A 17,398-nucleotide genomic window follows, 5' to 3' on the forward strand; every position below is an offset into this window, starting at 1 on the left:
TATGGTATTTTTGCCTTCCTTGCTAATAACATGTGTATGAAGATTCATTCTAGTTTTGCACAGATAGAAACTCATTGCATATCAATATTTCTTATGTCAGAGGTCACACACCCCTAAAAAAGATCTTAGAGGAGAAAAAAAAAAGACTACTACAAACACAAGAGCAAAAAATAAGACCTCTAACACACACAGCTAACTTACAACCATGATTTTACCACCTAAGGGTATGTCTACATTGCAGCTAGCAATGTGCTTCACAGCCCAGACAGACAGACTCAAGCCAGCTCTGCTGGAGCTAGTGTGCTAAAAATTGCTGTATGGTCATTGCAGCATGGGCAGCGGCTTGTGTCCAAGCTCAGGTGGCTAGCCTGCGCCACCAGCCACACCACTAATTTTTAGTGCACTAGCTTGTGCAGAGCTAGCATCAGTCTTGTCTACCCAGGCAAGGAGGCATGCTCCTAGTTGCAGTTTAGACATACCCTAATACATCAGCTTTTCTGAACTGTCATGAAAATTTACCAGCCCAATACAAAAAATATATTTGCCTGTCCTTTATGATAACTGACACCAAGGAAAAAAAAGTATTTTACTTGCCAGCCAGATACAAAACAAAAAACAAACAAACAAGTTACTCACTGTAGGTAGAATTTTAGAAGGGTGTAACAGTGTGCTGAAATCTCAAGCACAACATCTTCAGAGGGGGAAGGGAACCATACAAAATGAGAACACAAGCTCCTAACAATATATACTTAAAAAATAAAAGCTACTTTACTGCATCAGTGGCATCATGGTGCTTACCTCCCCATCCTCTGAAATAAGAATTAACACAAGTCTCAAAAAACGGAACCACAAAAACTGTTCTGTATTTATGGATCACTATTTTTATATATCATCTCCCTTCAAGAAACATGACACAGTTTAGAAGTAACTTTAAATCTGGGGCTCTTTCTGAACTTTTACATTTCGGACAATAGCCAACAAAAGAAATAGCTAAACAACAGTACTAAAAAGAATAGTTAATTAAATTGAAGACAAATATGGAGTGACTTAACTCTTAAAAGCAGTGATGTTTGTACAAGCGTCAGCTGACACAGCTTCCTGAGTGGCACACAAAGATACTTGATGAAACACACTTTGGCTCAAACCGAACACATGGACCGGTAAAAACAACTCAGTTATTTCTTATAATGTTGGACCTACTCATGCTCTCCTCTCCCCTGCTTTTTACACACATCAGACACATTGAAGGGGGAAAAAATGTAGATGCTTTCTCTAAGCTTTTGACAGTTTTAGGCTCTGATACCATTCTGATCAGCATAAGGGTTCCCACAAGGAAGCCACAGAAGGCAGAGGGGCTCTACACACTTGGAGTGGTCTGCCCACATGGATCAGATTGGATTGCTATCAAGGTATTAGTTTGGGTAAAATTCCTTTCATTGCCCCATAAAGATTTTGGAAGCTTTTATTCCATTTTGCAATAAAAGTGATTTTCACACACACAGAGGTTAGCCCCCACTTTAAGGAAAAAGCTAAAACTTTCATGAACAAATCAGGGGTTCGTAAAAAATGAATATCAGAATTCAAACCGATAAGGGAAATGTGTGCCTTGCTGCATTGTATTTGTTATGTTTATTTTAAAGTACAACTATGTACAATATTGTAATACTGTAGTTAGATGTGCATAATCAAGTACAACTGAAATAATTGGTAATTTTTGCATGCAGTGAGACTAAAATTTAATGAATTAAAATATGAATAAAATTACATTTTAAGTCAAAATTTTGGCCTCTTTCCTAACATTTCAAAAATGTATTTTTATGTCAAAATCCAACTCAAATGTGTTTTTATTTCACATTCATAATACAAACAATTAGATTAGGTCTTATTATGGTAAAAATTTCACCTTAAGAAACATAGTATCAAAGAGTTTTAGTAATTCATTTCCTGAGCCAATGCTGAAAATAACCTTCAGGAAATGGCTGTTGTCAAGCCACATAAATGAGTCTTTCATCATCAGTTCTCATTTCATATCCAATTTTCCGCTCCATATTTATGTTATGGTACTCTCTGCATTAAGTTGGAAGACATGTGATTTACTAAGTACACCTAGTTGGTGGGTCTGAAACAGGAAGAGTCATGGTGAAGAAAGAAAACATACTTTCACAATAAGGAACCCTACCTGGTCCTTCCCTTAACATGACAAGATGTATGTGTGTATGTAGAAAGAATGCTCAAATGAAGAAAAAGTGAAAAGCAAGGGGATAGGGTTTAAAACAAAAGAGGGAGAGACTGCATATGTTACCCTTCAAGAGATCAAATTTCCAGAATTTGAAATTCTATTATGAAGGTCTAACAGGGAGTCCAAGAGGCTGTCTTATACTTAAATAGAGAAAATACTAACAGGGCTAAATGGAATGCCTTTTCATTTACTTCCTTGTTTGTCACTGTGGGAAGAATTTTAAGTTAACAGATGATGCAGTGATTTTGTCATAGTCACCAAAAATCAGACCTTTTAAAATTATCTGCCCATTAGAATTCGCAGAATTTTCCACCAGCAGATTATTCATTTTAAAGGGGGTCAAAAAAATGTTTAACAAGCCTCTTGGTTATATCCTGTTGGCTTTAAAGAAGTTTACAGTGTTGAAATCTGATCTGGATTTAAGGATCAACTACTAGAAAGGCCAAACTGAGATTCTTAACTTGGAGGTCACAACCACGCTGCCCTTCCCATAATGCTAATATGGGGATGGAATTCCAGTACAGAGAAGGATGAGAATCATTGATCTAGGGCAGGGGTAGGCAACCTCTGGCACGCATGCCGCCTTCGGCACACAAGCTGATTTTCAGTGGCACTCACACTGCCCGGCTCACGGCCACCAGTCTGGGCGGCTCTGCATTTTAATTTAATTTTAAATGAAGTTGCTTAAACATTTGAAAAACCTTATTTACTTTACATACAACAATAATTTAGTTATATATTATAGACTTATAGAAAGAGACCTTCTAAAAATGTTAAAATGTATTACTGGCATGCAAAACCTTAAATTAGAGTAAATAAATGAAGACTCGGCACACCACTTCTGAAAGGTTGCCGACCCCTGATCTACGGGCATGCAGATTGCTAGATAGTGTGTTGTAAACCCTCTGAGGGAAGGGTGGTGTCTATCTGTATTTGTAAAGCACTGGAGCCTTTATGCACTACAACTAAAAAATCTGATAATAATTAGTATGACAGCCTTTCAAAATATATTTTGATTATTGTATAAAGAATAAAAAAATTCAGAGTGGTTCTGGTTATACTGCAGAGAACTGAGATTCTGCCTATTTTCCCTGCTCTGTCCAGCTTCCTAAAGAAGTGAATCAAATACAATAAGAGTGTGCAGTAGGCAAGCAAGAATATCATAATACACAAGATTACTCCATGTGATACAGTGACAGAACATCAGATTTTTCTGAAAGATAATTAGTTTTGCAATGCAGCATGTTACAACCACCTTGTTGTGTACACTGCTCATTCTTTTCCAGCATGTGGAGTGCAGTAGATGCTGCTGAGGTAGCAGGTGAAATTATGTGCAAACTGTGACAGTGTGGGGTATGTGTGTCTACTAACTTGTCACTGAGTCTGTTTGGAGTTTTCAAGAGAATCTCCTGGGGGTGAAAAAAAAGTTAAAAGTTCGATTTTATTAAAGTTCTGTTTTGCTTTATACTGAAGACAGTAAAGTCCTACCCAGGTGCTCTGAAGTGTGACCTTAATTGCAGGAGGTAAAGGTTGGGAGTTGAGTGGAGCCACTGCCACGGAAGGCTGCTCTTGGGCCAGCATGCATCCAGCCTGACAGGTCAGAGCCAATGCTCTGAGATGACAAAATGTCATGGGAAGCCAGACAGGAATATTCTTGTAGCACTGGGAAGACCAACTAGATGGCACAGTTGCTAAACTCTTCCTGTCTACAAAAGCAGTCTATAGGTAGAAAGTGACATTGTTGTATGGCACCACAGTTAGCATTACTTAGAACAAGAGCAATCCAAATGGTGGAGGGAATACCTATGCACTGTAGTAGCTATTATGAGTGTAGACACGGGATTTGTCACATGCAACCTAGGGGATCCAAGCTGTGGTTAGTATGGCCAATTTCTTTAGTGTACACAAGGCCAAGATGTAAAGGAGCACACAGAAAGCACTCTAGGAGTGGCAGGAGACTTCCAGAAGCAGTGAGCACTAACTGATATTTGATACCCAATACATATCTCTTGACTCTTGCAATACATATTGGACTAGCCAGATCTGTGTCTCACACACACACACTTTTTATATATATATAAAAATATATATGTACACACACACACATATATATATATAAATATATGTGTGTGAGTGTACACACAAATATACTATACCAGTATATATTAAAAGGATATTAATCAAGAATTTTGTTGTTTGCAATACAATTTGAGAAACTGAAAAACTTTTACTTCCTTACCTATTTTGTCAAACATGACTGTACTTGTTTCTTGTTGAGCATAAATCACCCTCTCTTTCCCAACTGTTGCACTCATTAGGATCAGCAATGATGTCACCACAGTTCTTAACAGCAGTATGACAAAAATAATAAAAGTAGAGCGGCCTGGAGGATGACAATTTTGTTTTACCACTGCTTTTGAGGTTTTGAAATTTGTTTTCATTCCACACCGGAACAAAAGCAAACCCTTTCCATTACTTTCCAGGAACAGGCTCTGTGTCAAAATGGCAGTTCTCAGGGCAGGTTTATACTAGAAGCACTACAACAGCTCAGCTGCTCCGCTGTAGCACATCTGGTGAAGACGCGCTATGCCGACGGGAGAGCGCTCTCCCATCGGCATAATTACTCCACCTCCGTGAGAGGCTGAAACTATGTCAACGGGAGAGCATCTCCTGCTGACATTGCGCCAGTGTGAACAGCGCTTAGGTTGCTGTAATTTTCGTCACTCAGAGGGTGTCTTTTTCACACCCCGAGCGACGTCAGGTAGACCCACTTAAGTGGTAGTGTAGACCTGCCCTCAGATTGAAAAACCTGAGAGAGAGAGAGAGAGAGAGAGAGAGAGAGAGAGAGAGAGAGAGAGAGAGAGAGAGAGTGTGTCATCAGAAAGGACCAGAGAACCCAGGACCTCAAAAACCTTCCAGAGGAAAGCTTTATATAAACAGATATGTTTTTGTGAAATGTTTAATGCATATTTTGATGGAATTTCATTTAGTTAAATATTTTCCAAACAGTTCTAATTAAAAGGTTTATACATAAAGACTAGATTGTTGGGGGTGGGAGTAAAGGAGGATTCCTTTGTCTTTTTTTAAGTGTGGAAGAGTGATGATTTTAAATATTTTAAACGATGGGGCCACTTCATACCAAATCATACAGTGAGTTAAATTATGGACCTAAACTACTTGACAGTGTCCCTTTACATTATGGAAAACAAATGTGTAGGGAAAGTAAAGCAAAGTGACAAGGATTTGCATCAAGAGTCCTCCAAAAGAGAAACTCATGATTTTCCCAAACAAATGGTTGTCTGCTTAAAATGTCTTTCAGATGCTACATCCCACAAAGTGTTTTAAAATAACTATTCAGACAGAGCACAAATTCATGTGACATAGAAGAGTAACTAGATCCAAGCATCTTGACTGAATCTGTCCCCAAAGGGGGCACCTTCAGCAGAGCAACACAATCCCAGCATTCCGTACAAGCCCAGTTCCTGCTTCCTAATGCTTTGGCCCAGAGACTAACACTGCTGAATGTTAACAGCATTTGTAGTGCGAGTCTCGCATTGATCTTAATGTTGGTCTCTAATTTTACAAATAGCTAATTATATATATTTCATTACAAAATTTAACACATTATTGTTCATAAACTATCAAACTGGGTCAGTATGGTGGCACAGACCTTTTGCATGGTTGCACAGAGTGGCACTGGCTACAGTTTCCATTCTACGACCCAAGTTCCTAGCTCACCAGAGCTGGGTGTGCTGAGAAGTCTTTGTATTCAGCATATAGAAAGGTAGAGAATTGATAAGCACTTTAACTAGTCAGAGGGGTGACTAGTAAAGTCAAAGAAGTGGCATTCATAAGCTGCAAAAGCAAAAAGATAGCAGTTCCAAAACGTTGAGGGAATGGGGATGGAGGAGACTTGAGGATGGGAAATAAAGGTCATTCTGCTATCCTTAATTATGTTGGCTAATTCCCTATTCAGCAAATAGTCCCACTGGTTTTCATGGGATTACTTGTGGAGCATGGTACTGTTCAACACGGAAGAGTGGCAAAATCAGGCTTATATCAAGGGTGGGTAAGGAAGAAAGGGGGAAAATGAAGACCGGGACCCTCTCTATTTTCCCTATCACACTCATTCTCCAGAAGAACATATCACAAAACAGTGACTTAAAAAAAAAAAACACACACAGGAGCAGGTGAAATCCACACATCTGGCCCTTGGTTATGTTATACAGTACAGCCTCAGTTATGGACACCTCAGGAATGGAGGGTGTCCATAACACTGAAATGTTCCATAACTCTGAACAAGAGGTTACGGGACTTCAGCCACGGGGGAGGGGAGGGGAGGGTTTGGGGCTACAGCCACAGGGTGTGTGTTGGGGGGAGAAATAGAGGTCCGGGTGAGGGGGGGCAGGAGTCAGGGCTTCTAACTCGCGGGAGCACTGGAGCTCAGGGTTTTAGACCTCGGGGGAGTGCTGGGGCTCGAGGCTTCATCCCCATAGCTCAGTCCTCGGCTTCAGCCCCGTGAGGAGTGCCGGGGCTTGGAGCTCCACACGGCTCTGTTCCCAGCTTCATTGGGGGGGCGGGGGCGGGAACACCAGGGCTCGGAGCTTTAGCTACAGGTGGGACATGCTGGGGCTGAAACCAGAGCGCCTCTCATAGCTAAAGCCTTGAGCCCTGACACACACCCCTCACCCCCCCAGGCAGGACTGAAACCAGGAGTGAAGACTTGAGCCCCGGCACCCGCCTAGGGTTGCCAGGTGTCTGATTTTTGACCGGCGAGTCCAGTCAAAAAAGAAACTTGGTAGTGTCCGGTCAGATATATTGACCGGACACAAAGTCCGGTTACCGCTGGCAGGGGGGAGGAGTGGCGGCCTGTCACCTGGCCCTGACGCGGTGGCTCCCAAGGCAGTATGCATGTACTGGGTTGGGCCACGGATGGCCCCTTTGAGGAACAGAGATGCCCCCCGCGAGGCTAAAACCCGGAGTAGAGCCACAGGGCTGAAACCCCAAGTTGTAGCGCTCCCACCCCCAGCTGAGCCCTGGTGCTCCCGAAGGACAGAGGGATAGCTCAGTGGTAAACCCAGGGTTGTAAATTCAATCCTTGAAGGAGCCACTTAAGGATCTGGGGCAAAATCAGTACTTGGTCCTGCTAGTGAAGGCAGGGGGGCTGGACTTGCTGACCTTTCAGGGTCTCTTCCACTTCTATGAGATAGGTATATCACACCCCTGCCCTGAGCACTCCCCAAGGCAGTACAGTATTTGCTGTGGGAGGGGGGAGGGGGTTGTTTTTTTAATGTATTTATTTGTCTGTGAGGCTGCCTGATTACTGGTGGTGTCCGGTTTACTGGTAAGTCCGTAACTCTGGTGTTTGTACCTTTGAGGTTCTATTGTACAGCATTTTCTCTGGTTTTACAATAGGAGAAGCAAGAGCATCTTTTCAGAGCCCAGCAAACAAGAAATCTCAGATATCTGAAACTTCTTAAAAATATTGGAAAGCTGTTCAAAAAAGCCACATTTAAAACTTCTCCTAATAAGGGTTTAGCACAGACACTGCAAATCTGCTTATGAGACATTATCCTACACAGCCATCTTTTCAGGGAAGCCCGCCTTTTCCACCTGTGATGATGGCCTATTCAAGAGAGCTGACCATCAAATTAACATTTATCTCTGGGCCTAATCCTGCAACCCTCACTCATGTTATGTAGTCCCTATTGTTAATGTGAGTAGTCCAAACGGGTCACTCAGCACAAACAATGGTTGCAGAATCAAGCCCATAGCGAACACAGGAACATACCAAAGATGGAGTTTAACTACAAAGACATATTTCAAACTCCAAGTAGGCAATATCTAGCATACAATGTTTTGGTAAAGTTTCCACTAGAAGGAACCTAACCTCAGGATTCCATCAATAAAACAGAGTTTTAAAATTCCTAATCAGTTCTGTTTATTAACTTTATTTTCATTTATACTTCGGCATTTTTATGGTTTTCCAAACAATAATTCTAAATCAGGTCATTGGAAAAAATAAAAAGGAAAGTATGTAGTTGTACTCATATAGAGTGCTGAAAGTCTCTCTCAAAGAGAAATCCTCCTACTAGACAATGTGTTTCAAGGAGCAATGCAATCAGAAATTATGCTAACAATTACAGGGAGCTCTACATTCAATCAAAATCAATTAGCAATCGTGTATGGTTGCAAAAGCTCAGAGGAAACATTGCCAACATATTCAGGAAACATAGTATATTAATCCACAAAAAGCTGGAGGAACAGAGTAACGGAGTCTGAAAGTACAAGATAGCAGCTTTGCAACTGCAAATAAATAATAATAATAATAAAAAAAAAAGGGGGCCCCCAAAGATGCAGGAAAGTTTAAGTCTCTTTGCCTTTTGTCATATCACATATGCTTTAAGTCAGATTTAATTTTCCTTTGCATCTTTAGTTTGTTTAGACTGTTGGCAAATTTCCACTCAATTTCAACTTGTTTCCAGTGAAACTTTTGCCCTCTTTTTGGTAAGAGTTTGTTACTATAAAAAGGAGAATGACAAAAATCAAATATTTTTCTTTCACTAAGAGAAATACAAATACGTGCTATTACTTTGAAGTAACTGAGCTGTAGTTACACACTTTCTATAGTAGCGTCAAAAGAAATGTTGCAGTGGTACTTTGGAGACGCATAAAAAGCACTAGGTTTTAGTAATGCTTCAAACCTGAACGCTCACTTCCTAGAAAATAGACAATTACTTCATTCCTTGCTTACGCTGTCTCCTGCTAATTATGATAATTTAAAACCTGGCATGCATTGAGAAAAGCAATTTCTATCCCTCCCCTTCCCAGTCACCATTCTTCCCTCATATTTTAATTAAACAAAAAAATGAAATGCCCTAAAACCCAACAAAACAAAAAGCTAATGCATTCACCTTCTTTACCCTATTTAAAATGTTTTGTCCTGATTTATTAGTCTGAAAACCAATAATCTATATTAAAGACTCTTGCTCTTGGAACTAAATTTTTGGTATTGTTCCCATGGCAGAACATCCAAAGTCAAGTTAGCTTCATTTATTAGTTCTAGTCATTACTTTCCTTTCTCAAGGTATCCCACAGAACATTTCAGAGAAGTGAACGAGTTTGACACCAGTAATGTGTTAACTGCGTAGACAATATGAATTCAGTGGTTCTCACACATTTTTGGGACACTAAGGGAGTAATGAACCCTCCCATTCAAGCCAATGATAAACTTCAATGGGAGTGAAGATAGACCAACCCCTTTGAAAATCCCACTCCAGAATATTTTACTAAGAAAGCAGCTCTCCTCTTAAATAGCCTAACTACAGCACTTATCTTCCAAGAGTGCCACTGGATCTTTAATTTCCTCTTAGAAGGTTACCAAGTGAGCAGAATGTGCCTCAATGTAATCGATCATCTGAAATTAGGATAAAATTGCAAGAGCTATTAATTCTCATTGTTTGGGCATAATGGGATGAGGAAAAAATTTCTCACATGATATAGTACCATTGGGTATATTATAAAGCAGTGGTCCCCAAAATGTGAGTCATGCCCCCCTAGGGGGGCACAGAGGAACATTTGGGAGGGGGGCAAAGGCCAACTCCCACAGGGGGCAGGGAAGGACCGCCACCCAGTCCAACTCCACCCTCAGCCCAGCCGCACGCTGCCACCAGCCCAGCTCCAGCCACAGGTTTACTTTGCCCCCTACTCCATCCCCAGCCCAGCTTTGTCCTCATTCCCTCTCCACCACCAGCTCCTCCCTCATCCCCAGCTCTGCCTTCAGTCCAAGCTCCTTTACTGAGCCAATTGTGCAGTAATGGGGGGGGGGAGGTAGGGGAGGGAAGGAGTGTGAACAGATTCTATTACTGGTAAAGGGGGTGCAACAAGAAAAGCTTGGGCACCACTGTTATGAAGATTTTAGGCCTTCCTCTAGAGCACCTAAAACTGGATACTGTTGACAGCACATAGGACTAAATGGACCCGTGATCTATTCTGGTACATCAAGCCTTGTGTTCCTGTGATTAGGTTGTATTTGTGCTTTAGTAGTAATGTTTGAGGTACAGTCCTTTCAATTTACAGGCTGTGTTTCAAAGTACAATTTCTTTTGCACTGCAGTTTTAAATTATAAAAAAAGAATTGCTACTAACAAATCTCAAAGGCCAGGCTATGGAAATTTTAGGGAAAGTGGTCTAATACAAAGGGGCAAGTGCACATGCAACATACTAGTTTTATGTAATCCAGGGTATCAGCCTGTTGGATGTGTTACTCTGCTCCCCTTTTCAAAGTCTTAGAATCATAGAATATCAGGGTTGGAAGGGACCTCAGGAGGTCATCTAGTCCAACCCGCTGCTCAAATCCCCAGTGTATTTATTTTTTTGCCCCAGACCCCTAAATGGCCCCCTCAAGGATTGAATTCACAACCCTGGGTTTAGCAATCCAATGCTTAAACCACTGAGCTATCCCTCCCAAGTTTTCATGAATACCACAGAAAGACTAAGTGACCATGAAATACAAGAACACATAACTCTGGTTCTAATTTAACATCTAAAAGAAAACTATCCCAAGGCAGAAGCAAGCACTTTACTTCAGTAAACAACAAAAATAATACTGTACTCAGTTCATAAGACCAATACGTTGAGGGTAAATGCCTAAGATGTCACATTCAACATTATGAAGCTTAACTAGACTACTTCCCACAATAGAGACTCCCACCTTCCTACAAAGGCAAGTAACTTGATGTATATTGAATTCCTTTTCATCTACAAGTTTATAAGTCCTAAAAATGTTATAAGGATGCCATTTCAAATATTTTCTCCCCCTTTACAGCAAGCATCTCATTGCAAAACACTAAGTTCTCACACTGGTGAGATACATTAAAAAAATAAATAAACAAATAAATAAAAAGCAAAGCCTTTGTACTCTACATGTAAAATAAGAGCAGTTGTGATTGTCTTTACAAAGTTTGGTCTATACACCAGCCCTGCAGTTCATCTCAATAAGCACCCCCTTCCACCAAGGTCATATTACAAAACTATAGTGCAAGGCATTGCAAAAAGTATCTTGCTGGGCACTAAGCTACAAATAGCTACATATTCCATTCAAAATCCGAGCATGGATTTACCAAACCCTAAAACTCTACAAAAGTCAACCTTTATTAATAAAAGTCACCAAAGCATATCTTTAAGCACTGTCCCTTCAATGAAAAGCTCTCTGTGTGACTGCTTAGCTAAGAGCATTTAAGCAAGTTCATTCGGTGTCTCGGTCTTTATTTACAAGAGCTTTTCCAGATTGAATACAAGCAACAGTTAGCTATTACCATCAATTTCAGTTTAAGAATACTCTAAACTCCAAAGCAAAGCAGTTGGCTTATCTATCTTTAAGACTGATTAGACATTGGGAATGATAAAAATTCACCTTTTCCTTGATACTAAATTCTACAAGTAGATTTAAGAGTTATTCCACCAAGAAAAAATCCTTCCGGGGCACAACTTGTTACTAAATTAACATATATGGGTGAAAATATATACGGGTATTAGATTAATTATGTGTTGGCAAAACAAACAAGCATATTTCCTAAATTCACCATTCAAACAATAATAAAAATTTGTCTGTATCCAGCACACAGAGCTGGATCTATTTTACACACACTTTCCTCCTACATTACCTGCCATGTCTTGAATGGCTGCTTGTAGCGTCGTATGGTTCTTCCACCTCATATACATTTGTATCATGGTCTTCCACCACACTGCTGGGATTCTGCCATTCAAAACATGGATTTTTATCAGAAGACTGAATAAAAGGCAAGTTTTCATACTCTGGAATTTCTTCATAGTGGCGCACATTCTCATATTCTGGTGGATAATCGCTTGTAAGAGAATTCAAGTGTGTTTGTGACAACTGCTTCCCTGAGAATATTTGTTCATCTAAAGCCTCTAATCTTTGACTGTTTGGTATATCATGCTGACTCCTATGTCTCTGTCTTTTCTTTTGTGATGCTGGGCTACCTATTTCTGCAGAACGTGCCTTGGCAGATTTAGTTTTCCTTTCGCTTGCTAAGGATGTTACATTCCAGGTGTTACCAATACCATTCCCTTCCCCAGTGGAAAGACTAGCTATGGCACCATCCATAGATTGGCTGCCCTTGGAAAAAAATTTCTGGAAGTCACTTTTCATTATGCAAACAGACAACTTAAAGTTGAGAAATTTCTTTAAAGTATTTTTCTTCTGACTGTCTTTGGAAGGTTTGTCCGTTCTGTCCATATCCACGGAAGATAGAGATTTAGCTCTAGGCTTGATCACAGCAGTTGAAAGGTCTGAGTTTGTGGCAATGGTAGCAGTTTTTAATGATTCTGGATTGCCTGAAAATGGCAGGATAGGATGAGGTAATTTCCAGACAGGTTTCTCTGAAGAACGTTTTGGCATGTCACAGTAAGGTGACATACCTTGTTCTTTGGCCAACATATGCCTTAAACGAGTTCTTTCAAGAACACTTTCTGATTTTTTATCTTCACTGGAAACATAAGAACGTTTTTCAACAAGCTCCTCTGATGCAGCTTTTTTCAGCAGTCCAGCAGCAGGCAAGCTGTGTCTTTGAGGTTTTTTAGGAACAATCCTTGGTGAACTTTCATCTTTTACATGAATCTCTTTATATTCTGGTTTCTGCGCAGAAACGTCAAGGCTACTGGAGGCAAGCAAGTGCTGATTGCAAGTCAATTTGAGCTGCTTAGGCAAACTCATGGACTGAGTACAGCTTCGTATAAAGCTAGTCCTTTTGTCCACAGCAGCTAATATACTAGCGTCATCTGTCATTTCATCTGCAGGACTTGTTAAAGTAAGGTCTTCATCCAAGGAATGTTTAACATTTTCTGTCATGAGAGAAACTTCTTGTACAAGCTGAGGCAAGATATTCTGTGAGGCTAATTCTTCGGTATCAGTAGATTCCTTCACCCCGTGTATTTTCTCAGCAAGATTTTGAGGAATCTCAAACGTATTAGTCTGATGCACTTTTTCTGGATGATCATTATATGAAACACTCTGACCAAGAACATTAATTTTTGCTATTTTTTTAAAGATGTGTTCAGAAGATCCAGCAGAATTGCTCTTTGAATTAATTGGTTCTCTTGTTCCTTCCCCGGACCTATCTATACCATCTTGACGGACTAGACATGCAGCACGTGGCTTTCTCGGTTTTGGAACTGGAAATACTTTTGAGCTGAGTGCTGAACATGCTCCAGAAGAAGGTGGAGTTTTATCATCTCCTTTCATACATACTCCACCTGGAAATGTACTATCACTATTTACATTAACATTTTCTAGGGTTTCTTGGTTCAATGAGCAATAGCAATTGTGGTTGCTTTCAGTCAGACTGGAACAAGTTTCAGACACGTGAATTTCATCAGCATCTCTCTTATTGTGGTTATTTTCTGGCTTGCCTGTAGCTTCCTCAGAACCAGATAACCGCACAAGATCTGTAAGCTCTATTTTAACTTCATTGTTAGAACTATTACTATCATCCCTTTCAAGTTGATCTGGACACTTGTGCCTCAGAGGGCTGCTATTAGGGAATACACTGTGTGTTAGACCATCTTTGAGTGTCCCTTCCAGAAGGCTGGCCTTTAAAACTACCCGATTTCTATTTGCCACTTTTTCACTATGACTCTCCTGTATTGTCCTACCTTTTATAGATGGTGCGATTTGTTCACCTATCTTGATATTCTCCAAGTTCTCAAAGTGTTCAAAAATTATTTGAGTTTTACATATGCTCTCCCCATTTCCAAGCTTATGGATGCATTCAAAATTGCAAGAACACATTGGTATAATGTAAGCAGTATCCTCAGTGCTTTCTGCGGAGTCTCCATTTTTATAATTCAGGTGGTCTAGCGTTTCAGAAGAATCTCCTTTGTGTTCTTCTAGGCTTTTGGTGCTTTTTCTTAAAGATGATGGAGGTCTAACTTCAGGAACAGATGAACTCTTGAGAACCTTTGGTTTTGGTGCTATTGCTGGTTTAGTTTTCTTTGTTGTTTGTATAACACCAGCAAACACAACATCTGGCTTAGGTGCAACAGGGGGAGGTGATGCCTTGTGTCCTACCACAAATTTTGGTTTTGGGGCCACTGGTGGCTTCTTTATTTCTAGAAAGGAAAAAACAAAAATTTTAATCATTATGAACCTACAAAACAACTTATCTTGCAATACAGTACTTTTTAAAAGATTCAACTTTTTATAACATTTAAACTATTCAATTATTTACACTATTTCACTTTACCCCCCACCTTTCTATTAAAAGGAAGAAATGCTAGTATAAAAAAGTTACACTCAGGTAGTTTGAGGGGGGAACTTAGGTTTTCTAAAACAAGGGTTTTTCAAAACCTAAAGCCTGTTAGAAATGTTTATCAAAAAATGTTCAGAAAGTACTTAAAAAGAAGGTATTGCTTGCCAAAACACTGAAGGATGATGAGAACTGAAGTCTACTAGCCTAGTTTTGCAGTTTATGTGGAGCATCATAAAAAAGTACTTTTAAAAAAGCATAAAATAGAACAATTAAAGCAGACTAAAATTTTTCTTGTAATATCAATTAATTGTATTATAATCATCATTAATGAATTAATAACCCCCCCTTCACCTTCAATATGCAGCCATTTAACCTATGTTCTTTCCCCCTCTATTTTTGCAGAAACATCTACTAATGGGAATCTGCCACTACAACCAGTTATAGGAATCGGGTTCTGAAGAGTGAAGTTTGGATGATAACTGATTCTCTAGCAGTGAAGTGCATTCCAAGATAGGAAGAACAATGAGGATATACATCTTACTGAATTTTCCATCCCAAGGCATGTTACTTTCTATCAATTGGAAGCTGTCATCATGATTGTGGCTTATGATCCATCTGACGCTACTAGAAATCACTTTTTTTTTTTAAGTATTCGCTGATAGGACATTTTAATACATGCAGGAGATTATTCATGACATTTAGAAATCTAAAAAGATATCCCACCACCAAGGCCTGGCTACACTTGCGAGTTAGAGCGCATTAAAGCAGCCCAGTGCGCTCTAACTCATGATGTGTCCGCACTGGCAAGGCACGTAGAGCGCTCTGACTCCGCGGCTAGAGCGCTCCTGGTACTCCACCTTGGCGAGTGGAATAACGTTTGATGCACCCCCGCTGAAGCGCCGCAGCGCCAGTGTGGACACCCCGATCTGTTAGTGTGCTCTGATCGGCCTCCAGAAGTGTCCCACGATGCCTGTTCTAGCCACTCTGGTCATCAGTTTGAACTCTACTGCCCTGGCCTCAGGTGACCAACCGTCAGACACTCCCTTTAAATTCTCTGGGAATTTTGAAAATCCCCTTCCTGTTTGCTCAACCAGGCGTGGAGTGCTATCAGTGAATCTTTCCAGGTGACCATGCCTCCACGTGCCAGGCGATCCCCAGTATGGAGCAATGGCGAGGTGCTGGACCTAATCAGTTTTTGTGGGGAGGAAGCTGTCCAGTCCAGCTGTGCTTGCAACCGTAGGAATTACGATACCTTCGGGCAGATATCAAGGGCCATGACCGAGATGCACTGCAGTGTTAAAGTGAAGGAGCTGTGGAATGCCTACCACAAAGCCCACAAGGCAAACCATTGCTCCGGTGCTGCCCCCGCAACCTGCTGTTTCTACAAAGAGATGGACGCGATACTTGGGGGCGACCCACCTCCACTCCGAGTACCACCATGGACACTTCAGAGCTCAGTTCAACAAGGTAGGAGGAGGAGGAGCAGCAAAGCAGGAGCATGTGTGCTGAGGCAGAGGAAGACACCCCGGAATCCCTAGATGCATGCAGCCAGGAGCTGTTCTCAAGCCTAGAGGAAGGTAGCCAGTCGCAGCGGCTGGTGCTTGGGGCAGGACAAACACCAGAGGAGGTTCCCGGTAAGCGGCTTTTATTTTGGGAAGGAACTTATTCGGTGCGGGCTCTTGGGGCGAGGAGGGTTAGGGCTGCATGCATGCCTAGATGCAGAATAGGGCGTTGATGTGCTCTCACATCGCGGTAATCGGCCTCAGTGATCTCTTCAAAGGTCTCAGCCAGAACTTGGGCAATGCGCTTGCGCAGGTTTCTTGGGAGAGCCACTGTGGTCCTTGTCCCAGTCAGGCTAACATGTCTGCGCCACCGTGCAGTGAGGGGCGGGGAGGACCATTGCTGCACACAGGCAAGCTGCATATGAACCAGGGCGGAAGCTGTATTGTAGTAGAAGACCCTCCCTTGCTTCCCAGGTCACCCTCAGCAGCGAGAGATCTTTCAGGACGAACTCCTGTGGAAAGTGTGGGGACAGTGTTCTGTATAGGGGCCCCCTGCAGCTGTTGGCTCTCCCCAAGGCACAGAAACCCAGAGGACAATACAGCCATGAAACAATCATTCCCCCTGGACCCTGTGCTTACTCACCATTTTGGGGCTCCCGGGGGTTATGTGTGCTCGCTTTGGGACGGGCAAATTATGCTATTGTGTACACTGTGCTTGTCCTCCTTAAGTACAGAGGAATCATTGCTCTGTCTGGTGTGAACAATGCTGCCTCTGTTAAGTGTTGCATTTTGCCTTTACAGATGCAACCTTGAGATCTCAGCCATCCGTGTTATCACCGGCCAAGACATTGCAAAGACTCAGGAAGAGACCACGTAGAAGCAAGGAAGACATGCTGCATGAAGTAATGCAGCAGTCACTTAACGAGAATCTAAAAGTGCAGGAGTGGAGGGAGAGTGAAAGGAGAAGCCGCCAACAGAATGAGGAGCACTGGCACAAAAGCGCGGCGCTCCGGCAGCAAAGCACGGATCAGCTGATAATCATGGAGCGCCAAGCGGACTCTATCCGGGCACTCGTAGCCATGCAGGCACAGCACTACCGCTCCTGCCCCCCCCCCATCCTGCAGCCTTGTCTCCAAACTCTTTCCCATGTGCCACCATGTCACCTCCAACTCACTTTCCCCAACATCCGGGTTCTTATCGCCACCAGCTGCTTCCAACACATGTAGCTTCACCACCCAGCCCTGAAAACTACGATCCTTACGCACTACACTCAACCCCCATCACCATGCAGTATAGCCATCCTGAAGTGCAGCACTCGTTGCACAGCACACCAGACAAGAAGGCTGAATATGATAACAGGACATATGCAAATCTGTGATTGTACCG

At 41.7% G+C, this 17,398-nt stretch overlaps 1 protein-coding gene across 1 annotated transcript in view; it reads right to left on the minus strand.

The window, feature by feature from the left end:
• Positions 1-17,398, minus strand: part of FGD6 (FYVE, RhoGEF and PH domain containing 6) — a 100,854-nt gene that overhangs the window by 73,187 nt on the left and 10,269 nt on the right. Inside the window, exon 2 of the mRNA XM_054028278.1 lies at positions 11,904-14,370. Within this exon, the coding sequence (XP_053884253.1) occupies positions 11,904-14,370 (2,467 nt within the window). The remainder of the gene's footprint in view (positions 1-11,903; positions 14,371-17,398) is intronic.

This window comes from Malaclemys terrapin, chromosome 1 (genome assembly GCF_027887155.1).
Source record: "Malaclemys terrapin pileata isolate rMalTer1 chromosome 1, rMalTer1.hap1, whole genome shotgun sequence".
Lineage (NCBI taxonomy): Eukaryota > Metazoa > Chordata > Testudines > Emydidae > Malaclemys > Malaclemys terrapin.